General features: G+C 63.6%; 1 protein-coding gene across 7 annotated transcripts in view; it reads right to left on the bottom strand.

Annotated features, from left to right (window-relative positions):
• NLGN3 (neuroligin 3) overlaps positions 1–23,254 on the bottom strand; it is a 47,184-nt gene continuing 23,930 nt past the window's right edge. For 6 of the 7 annotated variants that reach the window (XM_068956957.1, XM_068956963.1, XM_068956960.1 and 3 more), the window contains 5 exons: positions 14,401–14,460; positions 11,883–12,032; positions 9,749–9,934; positions 2,308–3,097; positions 1–1,907 (listed from right to left, as the gene is read on the bottom strand). In XM_068956957.1, the coding sequence (XP_068813058.1) occupies positions 1,070–1,907; positions 2,308–3,097; positions 9,749–9,934; positions 11,883–12,032; positions 14,401–14,460 (2,024 nt within the window). In that variant the 3' untranslated portion in view covers positions 1–1,069. The remainder of the gene's footprint in view (positions 1,908–2,307; positions 3,098–9,748; positions 9,935–11,882; positions 12,033–14,400; positions 14,461–23,254) is intronic. The other variant, XM_068956964.1, reaches the window with a different exon arrangement.

Raw genomic sequence — 23,254 nt, 5'->3', positions numbered from 1 at the left:
GATGGGGTTGGGGGACGGGGGCGCCCGGCGGGACGAGGCGCCGAGCGGGGCCGTCGGGCTGAGCTACGCGGGCACGGGCGACGGAGGAGGGCGAATATCAAAAATACAAAAGAGCGGGGCCGGGCGGCGCGGGAGGCCGCGGCGGCGGGCGCGGGGGCACCGCGCACACACGCTGGCGTTCTAACTGGCTTTTTATTTTATATCAAGAACACTTGGTTTTAAAATCTTTACAAAGGACAAAACGCGGCGACTCCGTTAGTGTGTAAAGAACTAAAGATCTGCTTAAAAAACGTCTCTGCAAAGAGAAACGACTGACACAAAAGAGATTCTCTGCAGCGCAAAGAGGGCCAGAGGCGCCAAGTCCCCGGCTCAGGGCCTGCTGGCGGCGCTGGTGCCCCGGCAGCGCCAGGCCGGAGGCCCCGGGACCAGCCCCAAACCCTGCACCCAGCCCGAGGCTGGGCCCGGGGACCCTGCCCAGCCCCTTCTGCCTAGCACCGTGGCCCGCGGGCGCCGCTCGACACGGCGAAGGAGCCTTTCGCACGGCCCGCCGGATGCCCAACCTCCCGCCGGCCCCAGCGCCAGCTCGGAGGGATGCCCGGGACCGCTCCTCGTCAGCCCGGCGCGCTCCGCTCGGGTGCAGGCAGAGAGCCGGGGACGCCGTCCCCCTCCGCCGCGGGGAGGCACGGCCCCGGCGCAAGGAGCCCCCCGCAGCCGCTGCCCGCCCGTGCCGGGGCCGGGGCCGGGGCGGGCGCCGGGGCTACGCCGTGCCCTCCTGCTGCCCGGCGGGGCTCTGCCACCGGCATCCGCCCTGCCGCCCGGGGCGAGCCGCAGAGTCAAAGCACTTGTCGAAAGTTAGAAACGAATGAAAGAAAGAGCCGGGAGGGAGCGACGCAGGCGCCCTGCCCGGCGGCGCCGAGGCCCCGCGGGTCCGGGCTCGGTGCCGCATCGCTCCGTGCGCGCTGCCCGGTGCGTCCGGGGGCTCCCGCGGCCCCGCCAGTCCCTCTGCCAGTGTTTGCTGCGTGCGTGTGTGTGCGTGCGTGCGTGTGTGCGTGCGCGGGCCGCCGGGCAGCTATACCCTGGTGGTGGAGTGTGAGTGCGGGAGCCCCGTACTGTTGAAGCCGGCGGCGAAGGTGTTGTAGGGGTGCAGGGTCTGCAGCCCCACGAGGGAGTTGGGGATCATGGTGATGGTGTTGGGCGTCATGAGCGGGATGTCATCCGGGGAGCGGCGCAGGGTCAGCGTGTAGTCGGGCAGGGCGGCGAGGCGCAGGGCGTCGTGGGGCGGCACCGCCTCGCACTCGTGGTGCGCCTGGCTCACCTGCAAGGAGGGCATCTCCTCGTCGGGCGTGTGGGCGATGTCGTTGGTGGCGCTGCGCTGAGGGCTGGGCTGCCGGTGCGTGTCCTGCCGGCGCTTGTCCTTGCGGTAGTAGAGCGCGGCGAAGGCCAGCACGTTGAGGAAGAGCAAGGAGGCGCCCACGGCGATGGTGACGCTGAGCTCGGTGGAGTAGTCGCGCGGGTTCTCCAGCAGCGTGCCCGCCTCCTGCTCCGGGCTCCACTTCTCCTTGCCGTTCTCGCTGTTGTAAGCGGGTGAGATGGCGGGGCGCTTGGTGGTCCAGATCTTGCCGTTGGGTCGGCGCGTGATGTGGGAGTTCTGCGTGGTGTCGGGCGGCGGCACTTTGGTGGTGGTGGAGGTGTAGTGGAACATGTCGTGCAGGTTGTACAGGTGGGGCACCAGGTGCTTCCAGAAAGCCACCTTGGTGGCCCGGTAGTGGTCGCGCACTCGCGGCTTCAGCCCAATGTGCAGGTACAGCTGGTCACGGGGGTTGTACTTGGACCAGGCCACCTCCTCAAAGCGGTTGGCCTTGGTGTGGATGAACTTGGTGTCCTGGGGGACGGGCTTGTTGGGGTCCCTGCGAAACACAGGCAGAACAGAGCTATAGCACCAGGGAAAGCCGAGAGACAAGCAGCACCCCAGTCTGTATGAGACACGGGGGGGGGCCACCCAGCAGCCTGGCATAACGGCTGCTTGTGAGCAGCAGCGAGGCGCGAGACGGGAGCACGGGGAACCCTGTCCCGGGCTGGCCACGCTCTCAGCTCAGCAGCTTCTCACTACGTGGCTGAAGCCCTGGCTCCAGCGAGGGTGCAGCACACGGACCTCTGAGCAGGGAGATAGGGTTTCCCACACCGGGCCTGACACCCCTCTTACCCCCTTGGCACAGCACGTTCCCAAGGGGGATCCATGAGTGCAGCTCACCAGGTGCAGCACTAATACCCCACCCCGACCACAGGCATGGTCACAGCCCTGCTCACCCTGTCTTGGCAAAATTGGTCCAGTAGGTCATCACCACGGCACTGAGCATGACGTCGTTCTTGGAGAAGTTGCAGGGAAAGAGGTCTGTGGGGCCGATCATGGGGATCCCGAACACATAAGGCACCTCATCCCCGTGGGCCGCGTCGGACCACGCGGGCTTCATCAGGCTCTGGCAGTGGTGGTAGAAGGCGTAGAAGTAGGTGGGGGAGCCGTAGCGAGCGTGCAGGTCAGCCGTCACCACCGATGGCTCTACCCACTGGTGGTCGGTGAAAAGGGCCACCAGGGTCTTGCGACGTGTTTCGGGGTTGTCTCTGTCCGCCCAGTCTGTGTACATGAACTTGATGGTCTCCCGCAAGGTGTCCTTGCCCTCAGGGTAGCCATACAGGTTGTCTACAAAGTTGGACACCGAGTAGTCAAAGTCGCTGCCTGAGACACCGTCCTCAGGATCTACCACGCCCTCCACAAACTTCAGGCCCTCGCCCTGGTTGACGCCCAGCATAATATCGTAATTGAGGAACTCGCCCTGCTCCATCAGGATCTCTGGGTCATCTGGGATCACATCGCCATCAATGACGGGCCCAAAGGCCACGTGGTAGCGGGCTGGCTGGATGTCTTGCTCCACTAGCTCCTTGGCACTCTTCTGCCGCAGGCAGTCCACCATGTCCACCGTGTCCAGCACGTTGCAGCCCACCTTGTCAGCCAGCATGCTGGTGTACTTCACAGGCTGGTAGTTCACTGCCCAGCTGGACAGCGCAGAGCCGCTCTGGATGATGGCTCTCTGGAAGAGACCTGCAGAGACAGGCAAAGAGCGGAGGAAGCTCCCAGCTGGGTGAGCCCAAAGCCACCCCAACGTCCCACCACTGCAAGCTGGTTCCCTGGAGGAAGCACCGCTGCCTGCAGACTGCTGCTGAGACCCAGCAGGCAGGAGTCCAGGCCCTGCTGTGCCTTGCCACGCTCTAATGTTTCCCGGTCCCCAAGCCTCAGGACATGCGGAAAAGGTCTATCAGCAAGGGTGGACCTCTGCAGATGCTCCTGCTGGGGCTGCAGCCAGCTCGGGGCCCACGATGCTGGTGGCAGGGCGAAGGCTGGGCATGCAGGGCATGCTCCCGCCAGCGCCGCAAGCAGCGAGCGTGAGGAGGGTCCTTGCTCCCCTGCGCACCCCGTGGCAGGCGTCCGATGGGGATGGCACGGCCTCCTCTGTCCCGCCGCAGGGAGGGCAGGGGCTGGCGCGAGCGAGCGAGGGACCCTGCTGCCTTGCAGCCCGGGCTTGCTCAGCGCCACAGTCTGCTCTCGCCATGGCAAGGATGCGCTGCCACGCCGCAGGCCTCCGGCGGCAGCCCGCGGTGGGGACGGCCGCCGCGGCTCCCCGGAGAGCGGCCAGGCTCCAGCCTGGCAGCAGCGGGAGGGTTAAAGCCTCCTCCGGGGCCACTTAACCCTGCGTGTCCCACCCCGCCGCTTTGTCAGGGTCCCCCTCGCCCCCCTCCCCGCCGCTTCCTGCCCAGCTGGGGCTGCTCGGTGCCAATGCGGGCCCTGCAGGAGCGCGCTGCCAGATGCACAAAGAGGGCCTTTCTGCCACCGGGAACACAGAGGGAGTGGACTTTCGCCCTGGAAAGCGGGGCCACAAAGGCCCTGGCCCAGGCGGAGGAATGCGTGGCTGGGCTCCAGCCCCCGTCAATGGCGCTTGTGCTGGGAATACAAAGGGCTCCGAGGAAACGGAGCCTCCGGGGCGGTGAAAGGCGGGCCGGGCTCCGAGCGCACCCCGGGGTCTCTGCTCTCTGGCCTGCCCTGTCCTGCACCCCGAGCGCCTGCTGCTCTGGCTGCGCCCGAGGACTCGCTGCCCGCGAGAGCCTGTTTCAGGCGCCACTCGGGGACCTGCTGGCCAGGCTGCGGGGCTCTGCCTGACGCGCGGGCGGCGCAGCATCGCTGCCCCCGGGGCCACCCGCACGTGGTGACGGGCAGCCGCCCTGCGAAACGCAGCCCACCCAGGTGAGCCGCGCGGGCTCCCTGGGTGCCCAGGCTGCACAGCTACGCAGGGCAGCACGCGCGTTCCTGCGGCAAAAGCGCTCGGAGGCGCCTGGCCTCGAGCCACGATGCCCATAGCTGCGTCTGCACGCACAGGCCTCGCTCTGCCAAGTACCTGACGTACAGTCCCATGCACTGGGACAAAGAAGTCACAAGCTCCGTTTGTCACCTCCTGGTGCCCTAGAAAGCAGTGTCCGGCCGTGGGCTTGCTTGCTCAGCGCCAGCTTCCATGTGCCAAAGAGCCGGGACGCAGGGTTTCCCTGAGCCACGCTGGGATGGTGCTCCCAGACGGTTCAGTCCCACGACCGCAAGTCCCTTTACAGACCCTCGCGATAGCACCAGTTATTGCTGCCCCCCGACAGCAACGTGCCACCAGGCTGGGCTCTGCCTCTGCCCGCCCCTGCGCGGGGGGGAGCACGGGGAAGAGACAGAGACAGAGAGAGAGAGATCTCCTGGCTGGAGAGCCGGGAGCATCCCTGCTCGAGCCCTTCTCTAGCCCCTCCCCGGTGCCCCTGCACAGCCACATCCTGCTGCAGGAGCGCGGCCGGATGCATCCCGCGGCCCACGGCGAGCTGGCTGCCGCGGCGCGCCGAGCTGCGGTGCCATGGTTACGCCGGGGTGACCGCGCTGCAGGCTGCAGCCAGCTCCTGATTTCCCCTTCGCCTCGCACGTAGCTGAGGCTGGAAAGCAGCTCGCGATGGTGGGGGGGGGGGGATCTGGTGCAAGCCCCGCTCAAAGCACAGCACCAACGGCCCCGTCCAGCCGAGAGCGAGCATCTCCGGGGATGGAGATGCCCCCGCAGGCCCCCGCTCCTGCGTTCAAGCACCCGCAGGGTGCAACGTTTTTCTAGCAACCGACCCAAATTTCCCCGTGGCAGCTTGCAGCATCTCCCTGCGCTCCTTCCTCCCACAGCGCCCAGCCGAGGCCCCGCTCCGGGCACACGGACCCTTCCCCTGCTGGCACGGCGGGGCCAGCTGCCACCCCGGCTGGGTTTGCTCCCCGCTTTGCCCTACGCCCAAGGGGGTTTCCATGCTGGGCTGAAGGCGCTCAGCACATGGAGTCCTCTCCCGGCCCGGATCTGCGCTCCAAAGGTAAGGAGGAAGGGCACGGGCCCTTCCCTTCTCCTCCGGGCTGTCACTAGCTGCCCGAAGCGAGGAGGGGAAGCAGCCAGCGACCGCCGGCAGGCGGCGAAGGGCAGCCGCCCCCACGGAGCAAAAGCATCGGAGAGATTCATCCAGCAGCAAACGCCGCTGCCCTGACGCTGCCTGCCGGGAACAGGAGCGGCGCGGTGTCCTTGGCGAGGAACCCACGCTGACTGCAAACGATGAGGCTGGCAGGGGAGCCGCGGGGCTCCCCGGCAGCCAGACATCGCCCGTGCCGCACCAGCCTCCAGCGTCTGCCTCTCGCAGCGCCTGGCAGCGCCGCCACAAATTAGCGGTTTCATTAATAGCTCTGGATCGCTACGAGTTTTATTTTTGAGCCGCTAAGAACATACCTGCCTGGTCTACAGGCTGCGCCTCGCCGTCGCTTCCCTGCCGCGCTCCGGAGCCGGCTGCCTCCCCGGCCCCTGCGGAGAGCGGTGCTCCGGAGCACGGTCTGGCTTAGGTTGTTTTACGTCCGGTTGTTCCGGTGCCAACGCTGTAGCACAGAGCGCTTCACCCGTCTGACTGTACTTGCAGCCAGCACCCCTGTCACACCAGCCAGGCACCCGGGGCGCTCAGGACCTTTGCGACACAGGATGGGGCCCCCCGAGAGCAGCCTCCGGATGCCCAGATGGGGCAGCGGAGGACACGGCATGCAGGCGCAGGGCTGGGTGGCAGAAAGCCTGGCGTCACCGACCCGGGGCCACATCAGCGTGAGCTGGCCCTCCCGCCGCAGCTGCAGCCAGGGTGCAGACCCCAGGTGCCGGCGGGTCAGAGGCAGCGCCCGTGCCCTGCTGCTGCGGCACAGCGCCAGGGTCCCCTTCCAGCAGCAGCGGGCAGCCTGGCACAAGCCTCCACAGCACATTAACCATAGGGGCCGCTGCCATCATGCTCCAGGTAAACAGCAGTGTTCCTCCGCCGCGTGCGGCTGCGCTGCTGCAGCCAGCGGGGCCCATTGGGCATGAGCAGGCTCCAGGAGGCACGGGGGGCGGAGGGGAGCCGGCTGGGACCATCTGGGCAGGCAGAGCATACAGTCGGGCTTCCAAAGAGGCATCACCATCTGCCTAGGAAAAACAGTCTGCAGCCCTGGATCTGTCCTGCCAGAACCATCAGAGAGACCCCCAAACTGAGACCACCTCCCTGAGGCACCCGCCTGCCTTCAAGACACCCCTGTGATGGACAGAAGCACCCTAAGAGGCACCGGGGGCGCATCACACACACTTTCCCCTCCTCAGCCTCTCACACTCGCTACGGGCACGAAAAAGCCTTTCCTCTTCATAGGAGCTTTCAGTCTGCGCAAGACTCCCCAGGCTTGCACCCGCGCTGCCAAGTGTCTCCTGGGCAGGAGGGCAGGCAGCGCACCGGGCACCCGCGCTGCCCCACGCGCGCCCCCGGCCGGCACGTCCGCTCCCAAGGCCCTGCCGTCGCGCAGAGCGTCCCCTTCCCCGCGCGCAGGTGGAGCTTCCCTTCCGCTGCTCGGAACCGAGGTTTGCAGCTGCCAAAGATCTACCCTGGGGATCCCGAAGATTTACCCTCCGGGGAGCAGAGCAATCCTACCCTGGCAATGCCAGAGCTGACGAAGGCGATGGGGCAGCCCTGTTCCCGCCGTGCTCCTGGCCCTGCCGCCGGCCTTGTAAAGCCAACAGAGGCTCTGCTGCAGGACTGTGCAGTAATGCATACATGCAACTCAAGCTTTCCACATTCTTGAGCTTATGACAGTCAAACGCCTGCTAACGCTTGCACAAGTCACCCAAAGAGGATGGGGCCACATCCCCAGGAGCCTCCAGCTAGGAAGACGCAAAGCAGGAAGCAGGAACGTGAAGGGCTCTAAAGGGCAGAGATGCTGGCTTCAAGCACGCAGCACTGGGCAGCAGGAACACGGACTGAACACAAGTGTCCTGATATCTTTGGCTTTACCTTCCTTTTTTCCAGACTTTGCACCTCTACATCTGGGCCTTATTAACATCACCTTCACCCTGCTTTACTCACTCACCTGTTTGGGGCAGGGCACTGATGATGGTGACAGCAGAAGAAGCAGGCTTATGGGCAGCCGGGCAGGTCCCGTGCCCCTCTGACCCAGGAGGCCTGGGACTGCTTACAGGGGAGCACCTTTGGGAAGCTGCTCCCCACTTCAGAGACATCCTCACCAGAGCCTGCTTGGGGCATCCCAGTAGAGAGGAGGCACTGGAGTGCCTCTGCTTAGTCTGATGAATGGGTCCTAGCAGAGGTGACACTGTCACATGAGCAACACAACCAGGAGCCCTGCAAAGACCAGCGTGCTGCAGCCACCCCGGTGTGCCTTGCCCTGCGTACCCCCTGCCCTGCCTTGGACCAGAGCTGCCTCTCTGCCCAGTGGGCCAAGCCCAGCATGTTTTGGCCTTTCCAGCCTCTCGGCCTGGCCAAGGAGAGGCTGGCAGCCAGTTGCGCCAGAGGTGCACCCCAGTGACCTGCAAGGATGAGTGCACAGGCACAAACAGCGCGTTAGGTGCACTCTGTCCCTGGGGGAAGGCTGTCACCTGGAAACGGAGACCAGCACAGCCAGTGCTGCTGCACGGAGCAGGGCATGAAGTGCAACGTTTCCTACCCCTCAGCAGAAGCAGCGTGGCAGTGCAGAGCTCCAGCCGAGCTGCTCAGAATGGGCCACGCGTGCCCTAGCCACGCAGCATCTCGGCATTTTAGGGGCTTGACCGCAGGGGAGTGGTGCATGGCAAGGCGTCGGCAAAGGCAGCTGGACAAATCTGGGAGAAGGCAAAGTTAAGGCAGCTGTTTTGGGATTGCTTTTGAATTTACTGCGAGCTATGAGTCTGCTAGCATCATTATGCCTGGTTTGGGATTAGTGGAGCGGCGTGGTTTGCTCTCCGCTATTACCACGTGCTCAGAAGCTCTACTGCTTCTGAGCTTCTGTTAGAGCAGCTAACACCAGCCTCGTGGTGGACGTGGCGTGCAGAAGCCGTATTCTCCGAAACAAACACCGCAAATCAGACCATGCTCCTGGGGCTGATGCAGGTACCTTTGCAGCAGCCTGGGCTGAGATCACTGCTGCTTTAAATACCAGGGCAATCAGTCCATCTGCCCAGCTCTCAGGATTGGAGGAAAGGCCAACCGGCTTCGGCAGGCGGCCCGGCCTGCCTGCGTCAGCCTCCTCCGATACACCCTCCGCCATGTGATCGGCCGTGCTCCCTTTCTGAAGCTCTCCTTTATTCCTGCATTGTTCCGAAGCCGTCTAGCAGGGCTGGAGCGCTTCCCAACGCTTTCGAGCGTCATTTTGCTGGCGCTCGCCTGCGTTTCTGAGGCACAGATTCACCTTTGTGCCCACCGCTCCTACGAGCCCTTTGCCCTTCCTCTCCCTGCACTGCACGGCGTTAGACGAGACGATTGCAGGCAAACTCATCACACCCCCGGTGACCAAGTCTGTAGTGTTTCTTGGCAACCTGCTCCCCTGTGGACCATGCTCAGCGCACAGTTCAGGCTTTGCCCCTGCTATTTCCTTTAGGAAATTTATCCAGAACTGAGAGGGTTAACAATCTTTTTTTTCCAATTTTCAATGTAAATTTATTCACAGGTGGTTTATATGCATTTGCTCTTATGCCAACACAATCTCTTAGCATAAATAATGCCTTTCTCTATCTAGAGTAAACACTCTGCTGTATTTACAGGTATCAGTCATATCTCCCTCCCTGCACTTTGCTAGCCTAGACAATTCCAGCTCTCCCAGTCCTCCCTCCTAAGACGGGGTCCTCATTCCCTCCCCGCGTGCACGTCCACCTTTGCCTCTCTTTCCATCTCAATCCCCTTCGCCTTGCACGCGAGCAACGCGGTCCAGGTGAGCTGGGCCGTGCCCCGCGCCCCGTCCAGGCGCGCACCCGCGGGGCACCGCAGCAGGTGCCCCCTCCTCGAGGTCCACCCGCTCCCTGCCCCGGGGCTGCACCCCGACACGACGCGGCTCCCAAAGGCCGGCGCCCGGGGCGCTGGGAGACGCGGAGGTGCGGCCCTCGCCTCCGTGCGTAAGCAGGCTCCGTGCTCCCTGCCGCTGCCCCGCGGCGGCCAGGCTTGCAAAAAGCCCCTGCCTGCACCCACTGACAAGTCTTCGCTGCCCAAACTTGGCTGCGCGGGAGCGCAAGCCACGCCGCGGTCAGGAACGCGGCAAAACACCACGCTGGCCCTGTCCTGCCGGGCAGCCCCGGCTTGGCTGGTGAGGCTGGCGGTACCCTGACACGCCGCCCGTCCCGGCGGAGCATCGCAGGGCGCTCGCTCGCCTCGGCAGGGCAGCACCTACCTTCCGAGTGGTGGGAGAGGGTGAGCAGGCTGACGCAGGAGGCACCGATGCCGGAGCCGAAGACGGTGATCCGCAAGGGGTCTCCCCCAAAGAAGGCGATGTTCTCGCTGACCCAGCGCAGCGCCTGTATCTGGTCGAGCAGCCCGTAGTTGCCCTTGGCAGCCTGGTCCCCCGTGCTCAGGAACCCTGCGGGTCGAGCGGAGGCCCGTTAGGGATGCAGGAAGCAGCAGGTCGCTCGATCTCCCGCCCTCCTCCCTAAGCCTGGGTGAGCAGCTATGGGACAGTGTCCTACCACACCATGAGACCCCCCCCCCCCCAACTAAAAGAGTCCTGTGAGCTCTGTGGCTTAGCAGGGATACCTAATTCCTCACTCTGGGGCCCCCTTCACTGCACACCTGGGGACGAAAGCCTGGGGCTCCAGCTGCAAGCCCCCAGGAGCCCCTCCAACTGACAGCAAGTGGTGACAGCGTGATGGGCTGTTTGCACAAAGCACTGTCCTACCAGGACCACCACCTGTGCTAACAACAGGTCAGGATGCTCCAAGGGAAGCAGAGCAAGCGCCAGTGATTGCGGGCAGGCAGCATGTGCGCAGGCAGTGGGTTTTGCCCAACAGCGTGGCCTGGAGGAGGCTCTATAAATGCAAGGGGGTGGGCAGGGCAGAGAGGAGCTGACTGCAGCTTAAGAGCAAATGCTTTGAGTGTGGAAGTTTTTATGGAGAAATGCCTTTGAGCAGCCAAGGTAACACCCAAGATAAGTTATCAGTGTTTCATTTGCATTGACTCAAAGCAGGAAGCCAAAGCCGTGTTATAGAGGGAAAATACAGAGTGGCAATGCTGGCAGGTGGGGAGTGGTGTGACCTGCTGCTCTGGCACCAGAGGTGCAATGCAGCGCCTAAGTGGCAATGATGATAGCACCATTTAAGTCTTATTTTGTGTTGTAATATATGACCCTGAACTTGCACCTATCAGTCTTAAAGGCCTAACCTCAAGGCTTCTTAAATAAAACTTTGTTTGTTTTGACTGTAAAGCCTATTTCATATCAGCAACCCATGTCAATCCGGACAAAACTGCAGACCTCAGGCTGTCTTCCCCAACACAATACGGGGTACGCAGGCTTCCAGAGGGATGTGCTGCCCCAAATACAGGACAGGAAGCCCAGCTGTCTACGGAGAGCTCTGTGCAGGTCTAGATCTCTAGAAAGAGAGCCTGCACTGCCAGCGTCTCGGTTCGGAAGGAGATCTTCCCGAGGCAAAGCTAAACGCACCCCTTTTCGCTGGCTGCTAAGGGGGGCAGCAGCAAAGCGCACCCAAGGCTCCAGGCAAACCCTGCGTGCTCGCAGCCCACCGGGGATTTTTGGCTGCAGCAGGCAGGAAGACGCGTGATGTGGAGGGCTGAGCACCTCTCCCGTGTGCGCTGCGGCTGGAGCCAGCTGGGCATCTCACGGGGTAACACAGGTATGAGCAAAACTGTCCTTATGCCCCCCGTTCCCTTCCCTGAAAGATGCATCTGGACACATGCATGTCCCGTAACGGGCAAAGGGTGCTCCCAGAGCCTGTCCTGACGCCAGGCAAGGCCTGGCTAGATGCACGCGTGCTGTCTAGCCTTCTTTGACAGCATCTAGGGAGCAGCAGGGACCGCCGCTAGGCCAGCTCGCAGCCACGGCTGCTATCGCTCGAGAGACAGGGTCTCCTGGGCACAGCGGGGAAGCGACGAGGCCCCCGGGGAGAGCCCACTGCCCGGCCTGGGAGGCGGCACGCGCCCGGGAAGGGACAGCGGATGGGTCCCCCCGGGGCAGCGAGGCAGTACCCGCTGGCAGCTCGCCGCTCCGAGCCCTCTCAGGAGGAGCTGCTGGGTAAATACATTTATTTTTTTATTTAACCACAGACCAATATTTGCTTTCAGCGGAGCCAGGTTGTGTAAACGAGCCAGCGCGGCCCATGCCAGGAGCCGGGCCGCGCGACGAGGGCCTGCTGCGGGCGCTGCCACGCGGCAGCCCCTGCTCTGCCGCCGGCGCCCGGGCAGGGGGCAGCGCCCGGCCCGCTCCCCCCCTTTGCCGGCAGGGTCCGGCCCGGCCTGAGCAGAGCCGGCCCCGGGGGCTCCTCGCGCCGGCCCGGCCGCGACCGCCCGGCCCGTACCCAGCACTCCGACGCGGTAGTTGAGGGTGATGACGATGACGTTCCCGTAGCTGGCCAGCACGCTGCCGTCTATCATGTTCCCCGTGCCCTCCATGTACGAGCCGCCGTGGATATACACCATCACGGGCTTGGCCCCGCTGTCCCGGATGTCTGAAAGGAGAGGAGGTTAAACACAGGACCCCCGCCGACGGCCGCGGCACCCTGCCCGAGAGGCAGACCAAAGACGAGGGCAATGCCAGCTGCCAGGACCGGGGAGGGGACGGCCAGCGCCCTGCTTCAGCGGCCAGACCCGGTGCCCTCCCGGCGCCACCAAAGCAGCCCAGCCAGCTCCCCGTCCGGGTGGCAGCGGCGGCCGCCGGCCCCGTCCCAGCACCGCTGCCCCGTCGGAGGGAGCTGCGCCGGGTCTCGGCGGCTGCTCGTCCCTGGAGCCGGCCCCAGCGGCACCTCCGCCGCCGAAGGGGGCTGGCGAGCTCCGGCGTCCTGGAAGCTGGCATTGCGGAGGGGCAGGGCCGGGAGGGGTGTGCAGGACCTGGAAGGCGGAGGGACGCTGATGGATGCTCGGCCCTCTCGTCCCCGTCCTCCCCCCCTCCCCCAACGTCCCCCCCCGCCCCGAACCCCTTGCGCTTCCTTGGGAAGGCAGAAAGCTGCCGGCCGCCTGGCTGCAAACCCATGGCACCCCCGTGCCCACACACAGACATGGCGATGAGAGGCAGACAGTGCGGGAGGGGACGCGGGGTCACGGGGAATGGAGTGACGATGGCGGAAGGGGACCCCGCGGGCCGGGGCGGGCAGGCGGGCCGCGGCGAAGGACCGCTGCAGCCTGGGGTGAGGGAGAAGCACGGCGCTTCCTCTCCTGACCAGGTCCGGGGCGGTGGCGGCGGCGGCGGCGGGGGGGAACGTCCTGCCCCTTTCGGCCAGGCTGGGATCCCCCGACGGAGGCCAGCGTGGGGAGAGGCCGCAGCAGCACGGCGGCCCTGCCCCGGCGGGGAGGCACCAAGCAGGCGCTCGCTGGGCATCCGCCGCTCCTTCCCCGAGCGGCCGCCGCGCTTTCCCTCCGCGAGACCGAGGGAACGAAGGGATCTAGGCCGGGACGTTTATCGACGTACGCTCGGGGTGCGGCCGGCCGCGCTCGCAGACCCCGAGAGCTAAGGGCGCTCCCGGCCCCGCCGGTTAAAGACGCAGCCCCAGCCGGCGCAGCAGGTCCCCGGCACCACAGCTCTTCCCCGGGGCCAGCTGCCCCAGCGCGCGGGCACCGGGGCCTGCGCCTGCCTCCCGCCCTCGCTTGCAGCGCGTCTTGCCGCGGCGGGGACTGGCCGTGCCCAAACCGCTCAGGACGCATCCCGGTTTATGCCCTGGTAAAGGGATCCTGGGGCGCGGGGAACTGGGAGAAAAGACCGGGTTTTGACGCTGCCGATGGAAAAGGTGTCGCCTGTTCCCCGGGACCGAACCGCCAGCTGTCAGGACGGGCCTGAGCTGCCCCAGGGCTCCCGCAAACCGCGACGCTTTGCTGTCCCCAACGCGTCGCGGCGGCGGCCTGGCAGACCCTTCACCTCCCGCCCCTGCGACAAAGCAGACGGAGGCCGGGCCCCGCGGACCGACAACCCTCCTTCGCCGAGCGCCAGCCTGCGGCGCAGCGCCCCGGGGCCTGCCAGAGGCCTGCGGTGGCACCCGCTCGACTCGCGCTCGCCCCACCTTGCCGCGGACGGGCGCTCTGGCCGCGAGCGAGACCTCACTGGCGTTCGGCAAACAGGGTAAAGCAACACGAGGCGCGTTCGAAGCAACCGGTTACGCCGCAGGGGCGACGGCTGCCGCCCGCGCCGACGCCGGTCCGCCGTTCGGCCCGGCTCGCGAGCTCTCCGGCCGGCTGCCAACCCTCCCTCCGCTCGGGCCGGGCTCCCCGCCGCGTCCGGCTCCGCTGCCCGAGCTCCGCGGCCCTCCCGGCCCGGCCGAGACCCGGCACGCCGCGGCGGCCAGCCCGGCTCGGGCTCTCCGGGGCGCCGGCACCCGCCGCAAGGAGCGGTCCCCGTCCTGGGCCCTGCGCGCGCGAGGCGGGGACGGCCGGCCGAGGGTGGAAGGGAAGGTCGCCGGCTCCAAACCCGGCGCGTCGCCCAGTCCGGGAGAGATGAGGCTGGAGGTGGAACGTGACGGGGGCTCGGGGTGAAATGGGCTCAGGCGTCCAAGGGCTCTCCTGCTCCCAAGCCGCCATGCTTCCTCCCAGCCCTCGCTCGAGCCGAGCGGGGCGGCCAGCAAACTTCGCCTAAAGCGAGTGTCCCCCACCTCCCTCCACCAACCTCCCACCCGCCCTGCCCAAGCTTCCCCCCGCCGCCGCCCCGGGTCGGGAAGGGCCTGCGCGGCCCTGCACAGCCGGCCCCCCTGCCCCCCGCCCCGCGCGGCTGCCCGGCGCAGGGCGCACGCACACACGCACACGCACGCAGGGCTCCCTGGCAATGGCAGCGGATGGCGGGCAAACGGAGTTGCTTTGCGTGTCATGCAGTGGCAGCCTCGAGCACACAAATACCTTCGTCTTCATCCCCGTCATTATCCGCTAAGTCCTCGCCCTGTTTCTTAGCGCTGGCTCCTAGGGACCAAACACGAGGAGACAGAACACAAAAAAAAAAAAAAAAAAAAAAAGAAAGAAAGAAGAAAGAAAAAGAAAACAAAACAAAAAAAGAGAATTCAAAAATAGCATGACAGCAGAGACGGTGGGGCCAGGCCGGCGCCCCACAGCGCTGCTGGCTACTCACACTGCACCTCTCCCGGGGCCGCGGCCGGCGCTGCCGCCGGGCAGCTCGGCGCGCCGCTGCGCCCGCTCCCCTTCCCAGCGGCTCCCGGGGCCGCGCGGGCCGGCCGGCGGCGGCGCGGCCGAGGAGAGCGCATCCGAAGCCTCCCGCAGCACGTGCCGGCCCTCCTGCGTCGGGGCCCGGCTCTGCCCGCCGCTCCGCGCGCCCCCCTGCCTCCCCGGCCGCCGAGCCCGCGCCGGGGGGGGGGGGGGGGGGCGCCGCCCCCTCCTGCTCTCCTGGCCCGCCTGCCCCGCGGCGGGTCGCGCCGGCGTTGTCCCCGCCGGGGGACGACGTCCTCCTCCGTCGGCCTCGAGTCCCGCCTGCTGCTCCCCACCCCAACCCCTTCCGCCGCCAGCTCCGCGGCCCCTCGCTGCGCCCGGCGCGGGCGCGTGGCAAAGGCCGCCGGGCGAGCCCGCCGCTGCGGCCAGCGCCGCCGGGAAGCCGGGGCCAGCTGCGGAGACCTCTCGCCATGGGGGGGGGGGTCTTCCCTGCCCCGTTTGTCTCCCCTCCTGCACCGACTCTCTCCTTAAAAGAGCAATTATATAGTTCACCTAGGAGCGGAAAGACAACGACCAGCTTGCCCTGACCGAGCGAGCGCTCTGAGAAAGCCCCTTCCTGTAACGCCCCGACCGCCTTCCAGGCTCTCCCACGGCGCTTCGCGAAGCTGCAGTCCCCCAGCACGGGCAAAGCCGGGCAGCCCCCAGCCCCGGGGCGGCACCCACGCAAGGGGGCTGTGCCACGGGCTGCGTGCGCCAGGCGAGGCCGTTTGCGAGCCGCATGCACCCGCTGCCCGTGCGTGCAGTCCCAGCCCCACGGCACGGGCAGCGGGCACGCCGGCAGCAAGGGGGCCTGCGGGGTAGGGGGCAGCCAACGCGTCGCAGACCTGCCCTAAGCGGCTGTGCTGTCCTCAGCCCCTCAGACTGAGGTGCGGGCCAAAGCCCAAGGTGGGCTCACCCCTATGGCGCGCACCGAGCGACCCGGGCCTCCAGGGAGCGCAGCCGGCCTGGCAGCGCCACGTTTCTGTGGCGCCAAAGTACGATCGCCCAGGGGATACGGCAGAGCCAGCGAGTCGGCTGCTTTCTAGCGCCTGCACCAAAGAAAGCTCCCCGGGCACGAATAGCCTCTGGGGTGACAGCACGGCTTCCCCGTGGGCAGAGAGGCTCCTCCGCGGAGGTGGGGGATGTCCACGGAGACACGGCCGCGGCCTTCTCCAGAGAGGCTCTGCTCTGCAAAACTGGCTGGGAAGCCAAACTCGGAGAGCTGCTCTCACTGCCGCGCTGGAGGGACACGCGGAGCAGCGTCCCGCAGGCCACGGGGGCAGCGCCTGCCCCACGGGCACAGAGACGGGAGCAGGAGTGGGCAAACGGTCCAAAATGACCGTAGGGCAGCTCCATCAGGGCAAGCGCAAAAGCCCGTGGCAGGCAGGAGCAAGCCGCTGTGCTGGTAGACCATGGGCAGGCCTGGCTGGCAGCAGCACCGCCGAGCAGCCCGCGCCACGCGCCAGCTGGCTCGGGGCAGCAACCCCGTCCTGCTGGGAAGCACCAAAGGAGGATATAAGACGGGAGCACGATGAGGCACGCACAGCCCTCCCAGCTCAAGCACGGTCTCCAGCGAGTTACCCAGGAGCGGTACAGGCTGGCCCAACACATTAAGCAAGGTGGCCTCTGGAGAAAATCCAGAGGACCAACAACCACAAGTCTAGAGAATCTGGCAGGCAAGAAAAGTTTGAAGGAGATGGGGCTCATTCCAATCCTGAAAGCAGAAGACTGACGGGATTCACAATAACAGTCTTGCGATGCGTAAAAGGCCACTGCGAAGCAGTGAAGTGGAAGAGAACCTCCTTCTCCACGGTGCAGAAGACAAGCAGCTACAGAGCCGCACAAGGCAGATTTAAGCTAGACAGAATGAAAACCTTTCTGGCAGAAAGGGCAGAAAAGCACTGGAAGAGATGGCCTGGGGAGTTGTTTAAGAACAGGCTGGACAAACCGGTCAGAAAAGAGGTTAGGTCGAGCTGCTCCTGTCCTGGGGCAGGGATAAACTGGACGTCTCAAGAGCCATCCTGATATTCTGCCATTCTCCGAGGTCGCTTCCTGACCTACCCCGCTCTGTGCCCCAGCCTTGCCTCCTCACCTTCCTCCTCATGGCCTAGGCCCCCCCTAAATACCCGACGCCGGTCCCCATTACCTCATTCTCCCTTTCTCCACCTAAATCATTTCATGCTCTCACCCTGACACCTCAGTCCTGCAGCATCCCCTCCTTCCCTGCCGCATCCCTGCAGAGCCCTCCCTTCGCCGGCTTGGGCCGGGCTCAGCCGCTCCGAGCGCGGCTCCTCAGCCCACCCGCGTCTCCACGTCAGCGCGAGAGCCTCCACGCTCAAAGGCACCCGCCCAGCCTTTCCGCAGGCAGGCGCCACAGCCGAGGCTGTAAGCCCGACCTCCCGCGTCTTCGTCAGGAACACCTGCAACCCCTGAAAGCACTTAAATGACTTAAGTACCCACGCACTATTTGCTAACCGGTGCTATGCTCCGACTTCCTCAGTACTGCTCGGGGAGAGGGATTTTCTCTAATGAACGCTGCGGGCCGCAGTCCTTCATCCGTGCCCTGCCTCAGCGCCGAGCAGAGGACCACAGGCAGCCAGAGTTGCCTTTCCACATCAGAGAGCCCTTGTGCTGTCAAACCCCTGGGACCAGCCGGGCTGCAGCCCTTGAGCCCAGCCCCTTTCAGAGGACAAATGCATCCACGCACAGACTGGAAACTCGTAACAGCTAACGAACCGGCGTTGGGGAGCTATAAGGCTATAAAGAGATGGCTGTGGACCACAACCCTCCGATCCCAGCAACAGGTCAGTGGTCCAAGTGATGCTGAGCAGGGAAGAAAGCGGCCGGAGAGGCTGGAGACAGCCACCCCAGGAGCTCAGGGCGCGCTGCAGAGACCGGAGACGGCAGCCTGCAATTCTGTTGCAGGGACAAGCGTGGAACAACCTGAGCTCCGCACACCGCAGCAGCGGGGAGAATTTCAGAGATGGTAGAAAGCAGCAACAGGAAGCTAAGCAGGGGTGCACTAATCTGGGCCAAGGGGATGGGAGAAGAAACGGCAATTCTGCATGGCAGATGCAAAGCACCAGCCTCTCTCACGCCCAGGAAGGTCCGGGGCAGCACCCTGCCCCACGCTCCCCACTGAAGCGAGGTCAGCTCCTCCAGTCACAGCAGCAGTGATCAAACACTGCTTGTACTGAAAGATGAGGAGAAGAGCCACTAGACAGCAAAGGGTGCAGAGGGACGTGGGCCGCTGACCCAGGCTGGACCACAAGCAGGAACTGATGCAAAGATGACTGAGGGCAATGGGACTTGGGCAGGGTCTTCGGGCACAGCTTCAAGCAACCATCTGCAGGTGAACAGGAAGAACTGGAGCAAGACTCATGAAATAACCCACAAGAGGTGTCTGACCATGTAAGGGCTTCTCAGGGTTTGGGTTGCCAGAAGGCAGCATAGCACACAGGTGGCTCACAGCAGCTCTTCCCTGTTCCTGCATATTCCCCTCCGGAGGCATCCAAAGTCACAACTCCTGGGTAAGACAGGGGAGAGTCCCGGGTTATGGTGTCCAGGTCCTGCTAGCAAAGGCTGCTTCACACGCTGATGAAGCTCCACTCTGAAACCAGTCCAGGCTTTTTGCCTCGCAGTGCTTGGTGAGAGGCTGCCCTAGAAACCTCCTAACTCCTAGCTCATGCTTATCAGTGGATAGTTCATGTTCATTCACCCCTAAGCCAGAGTCATCCCTCACCTTCGACAAGTCTCCAGGCAAGAGAGCAGCACTGAAGGATGCTTACCTGCCGGCGGTTACAGAGAGCAGCCAGACAGGGCTGCCTGGCTGAACAAGCCAAGCTCTCGCAGCTTCATGAGCAGGTTTCTCAGCTCCTCCAGTCCCCTCATCGTCCTCTGCCTTTGTTCAGCCTGAATTCGCTCTCACATACTGGTTGGCTTGCACTGTATTTCAGATGAGGTTTCACCCCTGCTTTGTGCAGCAGTGTAAGTGTTTCTTGAGTTTTGATGTAAATACCTCCCACAAAACTCCCTGCAGCTGCAGCTGCCTCCTCTGCAGCCACACGGCACCAGCAGCTAATAACGCTGCTGTAATTACAACAACGCCAGTGCTCACCTCCACAACAACTGCCCATTGCTGGCCCCCAGCTCACAAGAGAAATTACAGATGAGACCCTCTAACATAGTCCTTGTGCTTTGTTCTGCTATCTCCCTGCACCTATTGTTCCAGTCTCCAAGGCCATCTGTGTCAGAGATCTTCCTCCACACTGGTGAAGGTGGATACACAGAGCCCGACAGCACTGACCCTCATGGCCAGTCTGGGGAGCACAAGCTGGTCTGGTCTAAGTTTGTTGATTCGCAGCCAGAAAAAACAAAGGACTTATGTATGGCTTTGATTCTCCTCACCTGTCAAGAACTTATTCCGCTAACCTGGCATGAGTGCCTATTAACTGTTTAATTTAAAGCTGACTGTGAAGTGACATAGTTCAGGCTGACATGAAGGATGCACACACTCTTGTCTCACATCTCTGAGAAGTAGGTTTAAGCTCCAGTTCAGTAAAAAACAAAATCACTTTCCTCTTGAAACAGGAGCATCCACACCGGATTTACGCTATCTTAAGTAAACCACTCCAACAGTGCTGACGCCAGTGCAAACAGAGATAAAGAAGGGCGAGGATCCTATTCCCTAGGAACCCTTTGGGCTTAGCACCATGTGGATGAAAGAGTGGACTCCGAGCTGCGATTTTTTGAGCTCCAAATCTGCTCTGTGAGGCAGAGCCTTGCCTGGAGGTCTTGCCTTGCCCGTGTCCTTGCCCGGAGGTCCCGCCTGACCCGTGCTGTGGGCTCGCGGCTGACTCAGACGGGGACAGCCTGCCCCAATACCCCAGGGGCACAGCCGAGGCCACGGCAGGCGGACTTTCCTCTTCACTATCGCATGCGGCATTGCCGGCCCAGTCAAGCCAAGGCTTCGGAGGAACTGGGCTGCAGCCCAGGGCAGGGCTGCACCTGTGGAGACCCAGTAGAGTATTTCCAGATCTGCTGCAATCTCAAGGGCTATTACTCAGCCAGAGAAACCACAGCAAGCCATAGGCATGGGAGGACAAGCAGGAGGGCAGGAAGATGCTGCAGTTCCCTTGCTTTTTGCTAGCTAAGAGAGGAACAGACATAGTGGTCCATCAGGAGCTCTTAAAAGACCACCTCCAGCAGCCCCAGCATCCTCTCCTCAATGTAGCATGGGCACAACAGGTCTAGACGGGCTGTAAACTTTTCTTGAAGGATCGCTCCCATGCAGGCAGCCCTAGGACTCCAGCCGCAATGCCTCAGAGAGGAGGACCCCCCCAATGGCACTGTCACTGTATTAATGGCTACATGCAGCTAGAACTGCACCCATGCCAGCGGCCACACTGCTCAGCTGCTTCAGCTCTTGCCTCTGGGGAGGATCAGAAGCAGCACCAGGACTGACCACAGCTGTGGAGCCTGCCACTGAACAACTCTGCATCCAGAGGCAGCTCCCACGGGACCTGTGCGCGTGGCTAGTCCAGCCATCAGCCTCGGCTGCGGGGCTGCTCTGCATCCGGGTGCTGCCTTGCCCAGCCCCTGTCCCCGGGCGAGGCACAGGAGCTGCCCCCCTCCCTGAGTGGGCTCCTTGAAAGTGCCAGGTCCCCTCATGCCCTGCTGACCCTGCCAGCATGGACACCTACCCTCACCTTTGCAAATTGTTCCCCAGAGCAGAAGCAGAGTCCAGGGGCTCCCACCTCCCGATGGAGCTCTGCAGAGAAGCAGAGACTAAAGAAGTATGAGGAAGAGACACAGAGTAGGAGCCGCTGTGAATCCAAGGCTACGAGGTGCACTGCCCGGAGAGCTGAGGTCAGAGTTTATTGCAAGCACCTGGCCAGCAGTGAAAGATCCTGGGACACGGAGGCTGTATGAAGGGTGGTAAGAAGACTTCCAGCAAGGAAGAACTATAGAAGTCTTGCAGTCACCGGCATGCAACTGGTACTCAGAGAAGTGACCTTCTTGGGGTTCATTCGCACAGAAGCTGCAATGCTTCTCCTGCAGAGCAGACAACGCTGCACCTCCTGAGCACAGAAGCTGTTTCGCGCGCTAGCCATCCTTGCACAGAAGAGCAAGAAGCAAGGCTGCTGCGCTTGTCTCAGCAGCACTGTGTGCTCTGCATAGCCATAACCATGCTGCAGGATGCCAGGCAGACTGCGCCAGAAAGCATCACCAGTAAAAACTGGGGAGGTCCGATATGTGCAGAGTATCCACACTCTTCCCCTCCAAGAAATAACACCCAACAAGGCCTGCCTCAGATCGAGGCAGCAGCACTGGTGGCCGAGGGAGGGGGGAAAGCCTCCTAGGATCTGTCAGAGCAAAGCACATGCTGGAAGTGTTTGCAACGCAAAGCAAAGGGCAAAGCCGAATTTTGCACACAGATACTAGAGTGTGTACAAGCACATGCTTTCCGGCTGAGCAGCTTTATTTTCACTAAAACTTGAGCATCAGCTGAGTCTAATCACTGTCAGATCCCCCTGCACAGTGCGTGGTTAATTATTCCCAAAGCACAATTGCCTTGACTTATTCCAAGACAAGGGAGCTGTCTGCATCCATGCAGGAAACTAGGCATCCGCCTGATAAATTCTCAGGCCTTTGGCTGCTATGAAATAAGCTGAGTCTATGGGGGACTAACCATGAAAACTACAGTAAGGTGGGAGCTGAGGCATTTCAAACCATCAAAAACACCGCACTGTTGCCTCATCTATGAGAGCTTCTATATGTTCATGTACGAAATGGTCTTAGAAATAATAATCAAGCATATTCCAAAACAAGGCAACAGACAAACGCTGAACAGACACACACTGTGGGTATGTTATCTGCACCCTAAGAATTACTAACCCCAGACATTCAGAGCTGGTTTGAGGGGCAGGGAAGCTTCAGCATCTCTTCACAAGTTACTCAGCTAACTCAAGTCAACAGGCACAGAAGAGCGGCGTGGGCTGAAGGGCAGAGCCAGCGGCTGGGTGCTCTCACCCTCTGCACGTCACCCCTGGGCGCTCAAAGCGCTCGCGCTTCGGATCCGGCCGCTGGGCTCCCCGAGTCAGCGGTGCCCAGCGCGGGGCAGAGGGCAGGTCCCTCCGCCGGCTCCATGGCGGAGCGCCGGGGCCCGCGGACGAGCCCCTCGCGGGGGGCAACCACGGACGGACAGCAAAGCAGCTGTTCCCGCAGGCAGAGCGAGCTGGGGGGGGGGGGGGCAGGGGGCAACACCAGGCGACAAACGCGCCTAAGGCCTTTCCTCACGTCCACCGTCAGCCCCCTTCGGCAGCCCTTAACCCCGGTCCCTCACGGCCGTGCCCGGCCGGGCAGCGAGCGGCTCGGGCTCGGCTGCCGCGCGGGGTCGGCGGAGCCCGGCGCCCAGGGGAGGGCCGGCAGAGGAAGCGCTTTGAAGTGGCTCCATCTCGCTGGCACAGCCTGCTCCGGAGGCAGCGTGCAGAGACTCCCTGATGCGCCAGCCCTTTCAGGGGCAGCCTTGGCACTCGGAGAGATGCCGTGTGAATAGCCAGGACAGCGACAGGAAAAGCAAAGCAAAGAAACTAAACAACAGAACGCAGGGAAATCGCTGGAAGGAAAGAACTCCCCAAACGTCCAAGCCCAGCTGCGACAGGCCCCACAAACCTGCGGGGCGCGCAGGGCAGCAACATCGACCGCGGCAGCCTAGCAGCAGCCCCGCGCAGGGCTGCGCAGCCCCGGCGGGCTGCGACGGCCAGCAGCCGGGCCCCCGCGGGCACCCGGCGAGAACGGCAGGCTCCCAGGCCCGCGTGGGACACCCGCTTCCTGCACTGAGCCTTTCACAAGAGCTTGCCTGCCCGACCGCGTGGGTCTCGGGTGGCAGCGGCGATCGCTTGGAGAAGCGAAAAGCAGCCAGGCCTGGCCTCTCCTGCGCAGGGGGACAGGCGAAGGGCCAAGGCAGACACGAGAGGTCCGATTCCCACATCGCCGCTGCCAGGCCTGCGCCGCTGATGCTGGATCTGGAGCACAGCGTTATTCTGGGGGAGCCGAGCAGGAGGCAGAGCTGCAGTGCAGCAGCATGAGCCCCGCGTGGCCCTGGAGACGGAGATAAGACAAAGTAGAGTCGTGTTTGAGCTGCCGATACTCTGCTGCCTCCAAGGAGGCTGCAGCTCAGGAAGGATGTTATTCGTGGGGGTGGAGAGCGGACCCTGACCAGGCGAGCGCCGCTGGGAGAGGCAGATGTGTGCAAGCACGGGGGCAGCAGTCCTGGCGCGCGCAGCCAAGGGAAGAACACCGGCAGCGTCGGCACAGCCAGGCAAGACTCGCGTCGTTAACAGGACTGGATGCTAAGTCACCAGGGATGCAGCAATGGGGAAGAGATCCCAAGGCAGTGGCCCAAGGGAGATGTCAGCCCAGGACGGGCTGCGGACCTCACACCCACACACACACACACGCATCCCTGGGTGGGTTGGTAGGCCCTTGCGGGGGTGCGAGGGAGGCTCCGTCCTGCTCTGGACAGGAGCGGTGAGATGCCCAGCCCCACCAG

Source organism: Struthio camelus, chromosome 11 (genome assembly GCF_040807025.1).
Source record: "Struthio camelus isolate bStrCam1 chromosome 11, bStrCam1.hap1, whole genome shotgun sequence".
In the NCBI taxonomy this organism is placed as follows: domain Eukaryota; kingdom Metazoa; phylum Chordata; class Aves; order Struthioniformes; family Struthionidae; genus Struthio; species Struthio camelus.
Note: the sequence above shows the minus strand (reverse complement) of the source record. Positions and strands in the feature narration are given on the sequence as shown.